General features: G+C 32.0%; 1 protein-coding gene across 2 annotated transcripts in view; it reads left to right on the top strand.

The window, feature by feature from the left end:
- Positions 1–445: 445 nt before the first annotated feature.
- Positions 446–8,026, top strand: part of LOC129906406 (LIM/homeobox protein Lhx3) — an 88,166-nt gene continuing 80,585 nt past the window's right edge. The window contains exon 1 of one of the 2 annotated variants that reach the window (XM_055982169.1): positions 446–1,112. In XM_055982169.1, coding sequence (XP_055838144.1) covers positions 1,004–1,112 — 109 coding nt within the window. In that variant the 5' untranslated portion in view covers positions 446–1,003. The remainder of the gene's footprint in view (positions 1,113–8,026) is intronic. The other variant, XM_055982168.1, reaches the window with a different exon arrangement.

Genomic DNA, 8,026 nt, shown 5'->3' with positions numbered 1-8,026 from the left:
CCTTCTGCTTTTGTTTTCAATAGAAACTCATAAAAAAAATCATTTGGGGGTGGTTGGGAGTGCATTGAGGCCTTCATTATTTCTTCCCTTTACACAAGATTCACCACCCCTTAAACAACAAGTAAAATGATTGAAACTCTCGTGGTACGGTTGTTGTTCTCTTCTCAAGTTTATGCTTAAAAACCTTTACTACCTTATACAAAACTTACTGAAAAAGCGAATTGTTTGTAGTTGAATTATCTAACGCAGTCCTTATAGTATCCAATGTACAGTAACGATTTCCCCCATAGATGCTTATATAAAATAACACCATTTGTATAAAAGCCACACCCTTAATTGTAACCCAACAACCAATCCAGACTTGAATTGTATAATATTTTTTTATTATGCGCCCTCTATGTGTTCTCTCAAATGTAGATAGACATTATTAAAGCTGTGCTGTTGGAAAGCATTGAAAATGTTACGATTCTATAGAGATATCTCGTGTATTATATTTTTCCATCTTCTAAAAAAAAGGGGGAAAGAATTTAAGGGTTGGATCGACCAAACACACCCTAGTTCATTCCAAAATTTCCAATGAAAACTGGAAAGGAATATTGTCATCAGTTTTTGGAATTTTTCGAATTCTGTTTTAGTCTTTGTCATGACATTGACTACGCGGTTATCAATTTAAACGTGGAACTAACAATTTGTCAAACTTACGGGTTAAGAACGGTGAATTGCCTACTACATATAACAAATAATCAATGTAATTGTTTCCGATTCCGCATATAACTTCATATACATACGTTTGTGATGGATTGAATAGTTTTTGAGTGCTGAAAGTGATACCCCTCCAAAATAATAACTGTGCATCAATTAAACCATTGAAAAACCTATTGAAATGGATAACAACACAGCTGCGCACGACATAGTTTTTACATTACCTTCACCAACAGAAACTTAATGTTTTTTAAGTTGATTTTAAAGCTAGTGAGCTTATTTTAACAAACCCCAAACTACAATGGAACTATTAAAGTTAATGATGTACAAAAGTGAATTTTTAAGTAGTTGCAAGAATGAAGAACGCGTTCCACCAATCAATTTGGATCAGTTACCAGTGTTTTTGCTGTGTAAGTAAGATCTACGTATAACAAGTTATTAAGTGCCCTTTGTTGTTTAAAATTAACAATTAAAATTCTCAATTTATCTATAAAATTATTCTTAAAAACGCGTTTTCTGTACGCAGACAACAGAAATTAAATAAATATAGGAAAAGGTGGTCTTAGATGGCTTCCCCCTAAGGAAAGTGTCCTATTTCTCCAAAAAAGTTACATTCTAAATTAAATGTTATACAATTCTCAACGCACTGAACCCCAAAGACGGATCACTAGTGAGAAGCAGATGAGAGGTAGAGCTATGATCCTCTCGAAACCGGATCATAATAGACCCGAATTAAAGGAAGAAGAAGATACTTCTTAGAGTTTAAAGTAAAATTAAAGTATATAATACTTTTGTTTCCATGTTACTTATTGTTCCGTTTTGTTACACTTTTTTTTCAAAGCAAATTTGTGTGTTTTTCTAGTTGAAATAGGGATATCGGTGGAAGAAAAAAGTGCTTCCACTTTAACTTTTCTATCTGTTTCATTGGAGTCTACTAATAATAAATGTTTTGGTTGATCTAGTACTATTCATCTACTCATGCTCTTCTGCCCGAGTAGATACGATTTGTATTGAATTCGTTGAAAGTGCGTTCCATTGAAAATCGCTAGTAAACTAGTACTAGTACCTACTTTGCCACCTCCCAAAGGATCAGGGCTGATAAATAAATTTGTTTATTTGCACAGACCATAATTTATGCAAACTGTTAAACTATGAGTGAGAATGAACTTTGTCTTTTTTGCAGGCAACATAAATAAAGTACCTATAGACCAGTGCCAATCCGGTTTTCAGAGGGCAAAAGTTGAAAAAGTTATTAGCAGCATAAGGGTGCTTGGAAAACTTAGGATAAATGGTATATGAAAGGGGATAAATAAATTGCCCACAAACAAATTGGGGGAAAGGGGGTGGATGGGCGAAAAAGTGGGGTGGGTGTCAAAAATCGTGGTTTTTTACGATTTCTGTCAAAAGTAGACCTCCTAGCGAAAAAAGTTAAATGCAACAGTCGTAGATAGTAAAAGTGTCTACAACTTTTACTCAAACTATTTTTTTTTTGTATATCCTCAAAAATATTGAAAAAACGCAAAAATACGATTTTTTTATTTTTTATTTTTATCTCTTTCAGAAATGGTTGGATTTTAACAAAACATAGTAAAAAATTACTTTGTTGTGTTTTCTATCTATTTTAAATATTTTTTGAGCAAAAAGTTAATTTTTGCATTTTTAACGAATTTAATTTGAAAAAAAAGCCTATTTTTCAATCAAAAAAGTTACCGAAAAATTTTTTAATTTTTGAAAAGTTTGGAATGCATTTATTTAGATTAAAATCTTTTTTTTAAGATTATGGGGAAAAACTATACTTTTGTTTTAGAAAATATTGAGAAAAGTTGAAAAAACCAAAAAAACGATTTTTAAGATCGATTTTTCAGCAATATTGTCGAGAAATAATTTTCCATAGAAACCAAATTATATTTTTCTAATGGTCTTTGACTTTCTTAATTTGAATCTAGCATTAGAATAGAATAATTGATTTCTATAAAAAAAACTTTTTGACTAGTGAAATCGAACAAGGCTTTCGATTTTATTTTCCGTGGTTGATTTCACTAGGGGTTGGGGTCGAAATTCTGTATGTTGCAAAATTCTGTATTCAAAATACTGTATGTCAAAGTTCTGTATGTGCAAAATCGGGTTTTCCTTATTGTTTTAAAATCTGCACTTGTAGGGTTTTGAAAAGAAAAAAAAAACGACGAACAGGACGGGAATCGAACTGGAGACTTCAATAGTCGCCCACCTTACCACCTGAACCAACCTGCCATGAAAATAATGATCGCGATTTTTGTTCTATAAAAATAATAAGAAATCTCCTTAAAAAAACCTTATTAATCGTTGATTTTAATAAGATTTCCTTTATTATGAAATGTATGGACGGTAAAACAATATGTTAGTTTTTAGCGGGTCATATTTTTCTCTGTGTGAAAGTCAAAATTCTGTATAGCAAAATTCTGGTTGGTCAAAATATTGTATTTCAAAACTCTGTACATCAAACTTCTGTATATCAAAATTCTGTAAAAATGATAATGTAAAAAAGTGCGCGCGCACTTTTTTACATTATCAAAACGATATTTTTTACAGCATTTTTACAGAATTTTGAAATACAGATATATTTAAAAGAGGGTTTACTATGAATTTTTAAGAGATCAACTTAATAAAGAGGCAAGCTTCTAATGCTGATAAATCTAGGTACTTTATTAGGAGCTACGGAAAAAAGAGAGAGAAAACAAAACTTCACTTATTTAAAAAAAAACAATCTGAATTAAACCACGTTGCATACCTAAAACGGATTTAAAAAACATTAAATTTATATTGATTTTGAAATTTTTTTTTGTAAAATGTATTTTGAATGTTTAAGAAAAGTTTGATTTGTGTTCCTAGAAGCATTTACTTTTTTACTTTAATAATTATGTTTGTATAAAATTACAACTTTACTGTCAATAATTATATTTAAAGCTAGTATTTAGTGTTTTTGATCAAAGGAAATTTCTTTAAAAATACTGAATTGAAAATACAGTATTTTGCCGTACAGAATTTTACAAAACAGAATTTTGCAAGTCAGTATTTTGTTCATACAGTATTTTGACGTACAGAATTTTGTATTTACAGTATAATGACTTACAGAATTATGGTCTTACAGTATTTTGACCCCACAGAATTTTGTCGTACAGAGTTTTGACAAGCAGAATTATGACCCGCTCCCTTTCACTAGTCAAAAAGTTTTTTTTAAAGAAATCAAAATATATTTTTCTAATGGTATTTTGTGCACTTTTTGTTTTTTCTCTCTTTTTCTTCAATCTTTTTCTTGCGGTTATTAGTGACAGAAATATAATATACCTTGTAAGATAGAAGTGTGATTTTTTACCGGAGCTGCTTACAACTCGACTTAATTTTTTGATTAGGTAAATTTAGAACTATGACGGAAGTTGGCGGAATTTCCCGTCCGGGAGGATGTGAATATATAAGAATGTAATGGCATGGAATAAACTGTAATTGGCGGAGAGGAACTTATTCTGTGTTTCAACTGAACGAAACGGAGGGGCACAGAGCTCGCAACCGCACTCGACTGAAGCAAATTTATATATGCAAAATATTATTCAAATTTATTTTAAACCTTGATTTATATATGGTAACACTGTCTCAACCTGCTGATCTTCTTTCTCTCTTTTAACAATTATTATTACCATAGCTTTAAGTCAGTTGAAATGTAATAGTCAAATAAGAAAGATGAATAAAGAATACAACATGTCGCAGTCGGAATAAAAAAAATATATATCTTCGAAAATCTAGAAATTAAAAAGAACTAAGGGCCCGTTGTACAAAGGTGGTTCAGCCTCGGATCAGGAATTTAACTCGCTGATTTCTGCAGATTAGCAGTGGATCAACTTTGGTTCAAGAATGTATTTAGCTATTTCAACCTATATGGACCTAGAACCAGTGCTAAATATCAATTTTACCACTGAATTCGGAAGATAAAAGTTGCTGAACCATGGATTAAATGTTTTTACAACTGGCCCTAAATTGTTTCAAAGTTATTTTAGTAAAAGACATAAAAACAAAAGCAATAATAGCCCAGTAATTTTAGGTTTTATCTGTGGAAAAATTCCTACTGGGCTGAATTTTGGTATACAACTACGTTACGTAGTGAAATCGCTCTATTCTATTCCGAAAACTGTTGATTTTACAAAAAAATGCATAAGGCAATATTTGTAGATAATTTTATAACGAATAATTTTTCTACAGACCCTTATTGACCTACGAGCAACACGTCGCGAGATATAAGCGAAAAACTGATTTTCGTGACCTTTTAACCCATATAACTTCTAACGCCAGCACGATATCAATGTCGATTTTTCACATCTTCGTTAAAACGTCGTAACGAAGGTATATACCAAAATTCAGCCCAGTAGGAATTTTTCCGCAGATTGGGGTTAAAAATGCCTAAAATTACTGGACTATAAAATATAAACAATATAAAATAGACAATTTTCTTAAAACAAAATAAATAGATACGAAAAAAAATCAACAAAATGAGTGGCATACATTTTCAAAAGCCGGGTCCATTGTCAATGGATGGAAATATGAAAGAAAACTGGAGAAAGTTTGAGGTTATGTGGGAAGTGTACTTGGTGGCATCAAAGACAAGTAGTAAAGTCCAAGAAATACAAGTTGCTCGATTTCTCTCCTGCGCTGGAGAGTAAGCGATTGAAGTCTTTGGAACTTTAGGATTATCCGAGGCAGATAAAAACTCCTAGATGTTGTTGTTGTTTAGGCTTTTAAGGCTTATTGTGTACCACGAAGCAATTTGTATATGACCAATATTTATTTTTTTTGCGTTATCAACATGATGGGGAGCCGTTTGAACAGTTCATAGCCGATATTACAAAATTGGCAGAAAACTGTGAATTTGAGACTCAAAAACAACACATGATTAGGGATCGCATAGTCATTGGTGTAACGGATCACAATGCAAGATTGCAGTTACTTTAACAAGACAGTTTGACCTCGGTTAAGGCAAAGGAGATTTGCCGTGTGGTTGATGAAACGGGAGTTCAAGCGAAACGAATGGAAGCAGAACGAGTCAGTAACAGCTTTGAAGAAGACAACGGCGAGTCATATTCGAGATGAAAATATGTTAATTCTGTTAACTCTAGCTCTAATTTCAGATTTTATAGAGAGAGAGGGGACCAGCACAGACTGATGAGTTACGATACCAGTAAAAATACACTATGTTTTAAATGTAATAGATCCCATTTATTTGGAAAATGCCCAGCCCAGGGAAAGAGATGTATGTCTTGCGAAAAATTAAATCACTTTGCCAATGTTTGCAAAAGTCGGAATAATTTTGGAAACCGAAGAATGGTTACGGTTAATGAAGTTTGACACAATAATAATGAATTTGAGGATTTTGGTGCTGATTCAGACGATGGTTGGGTGATGTATCTAAGAACTGTGAGTGTTGCCAGAATATTTTAGATGCAAGGAGCAGATTTTGAAACACTAGAAGCCAAAAAGAGAAGCTTTCAAAAATTGGTCAAAAAACGCAGAACAATTTTTTTTGGGAAGAGATTTTCGATTTTTTTTTTTATTTTCAGACAACTTTAGCTTATCCGTTTTGTTAATATATTTTGATTTTGATGCTCGTTGACGGGCGTGAACTTAAATTTTTAGTACCTACTAGGTACTTTTTTTTGGGAAGAGATTTTCGATTTTTTTTTTTTATTTTCAGACAACTTTAGCTTATCCGTTTTGTTAATATATTTTGATTTTGAAAGTTCACGCCCGTCAACGAGCATCAAAATCAAAATATATTAACAAAACGGATAAGCTATGGTAACTTTAGCTTATCCGTTTTGTTAATATATTTTGATTTTGATGCTCGTTGACGGGCGTGAAAATTTAAGTTCACGCCCGTCAACGAGCATCAAAATCAAAATATATTAACAAAACGGATAAGCTAAAGTTGTCTGAAAATAAAAAAAAAAAATCGAAAATCTCTTCCCAAAAAAAATTGTTCTGCGTTTTTTGACCAATTTTTGAAAGCGGCTCTTTTTGGCTTCTAGTGTTTCAAAATCTGCTCCTTGCATCTAAAATATTCTGGCAACACTCACAGTTCTTAGATACATCACCCAACCATCGTCTGAATCAGCACAAAAATCCTCAAATTCATTATTATTGTGTCAAACTTCATTAACCGTAACCATTCTTCGGTTTCCAAAATTATTCCGACTTTTGCAAACATTGGCAAAGTGATTTAATTTTTCGCAAGACATACATCTCTTTCCCTGGGCTGGGCATTTTCCAAATAAATGGGATCTATTACATTTAAAACATAGTGTATTTTTACTGGTATCGTAACTCATCAGTCTGTGCTGGTCCCCTCTCTTTCTATAAAATCTGAAATTAGAGCTAGAGTTAACAGAATTAACATATTCTCATCTCGAATATGACTCGCCGTTGTCTTCTTCAAAGCTGTTACTGACTCGTTCTGCTTCCATTCGTTTCGCTTGAACTCCCGTTTCATCAACCACACGGCAAATCTCCTTTGCCTTAACCGAGGTCAAACTGTCTTGTTAAAGTAACTGCAATCTTGCATTGTGATCCGTTACACCAATGACTATGCGATCTAAGTGAAATCTTCAAAAGCCTATTTGGCGATAAATAGCCTCTTGCAACTCTGACATTGGGTACAATAATTGTATTGCCTACAAAACATAAAAACCAAGTTGTTTATGTTTAACATCTTGTTGTTGCTGGTTCCACTTCACCGATTTTAGGATTAAAGTCGTGTATAGAATTTAATTTGATATTTAGGATAGATGCACTTGAAAAAGAGGTAATTAAAGATTTTTTGATAAAATATATAGATAATTTTCAAGGTACAGATAGATTTCTAGATAAGTGTGATTTGATTTTAAAACAAAACTCTACACCAATTTATAGACCACCGAGACGTATACCTTTAGGGTTGTAAAATAGAGTTGAGCGAAAGTTAAATGAGATAGAAAAAGGCGGGCGTGCCGATCGGTTTCGTTATTAAAAAATAAATTAAAACAAAGTTAAAAAGATAAGAAAATTAATTCTTTTGCTTCTTCAAACATTTGTTTAGTTAAATTATTGAAAATAAAAAAGTATGTACCTACATTGTACATTTATTAGTTTATTACAAAAAAAAAAAACAGATTTCGCTACATGAATACTCGTACATACGTAAATAAATAATATACGAAGAAAAGTGTGAAAAAGTTGTGAAACAAATATGAACAACAAGTGAAAAAAATAATAAAAAATTAATATTTTAGTGAAAATAATAAAATAAATAGTTCGGAGCACAGCT

Source organism: Episyrphus balteatus, chromosome 1 (assembly GCF_945859705.1).
Source record: "Episyrphus balteatus chromosome 1, idEpiBalt1.1, whole genome shotgun sequence".
In the NCBI taxonomy this organism is placed as follows: domain Eukaryota; kingdom Metazoa; phylum Arthropoda; class Insecta; order Diptera; family Syrphidae; genus Episyrphus; species Episyrphus balteatus.
This window is presented reverse-complemented; position numbering and strand designations above follow the sequence as displayed.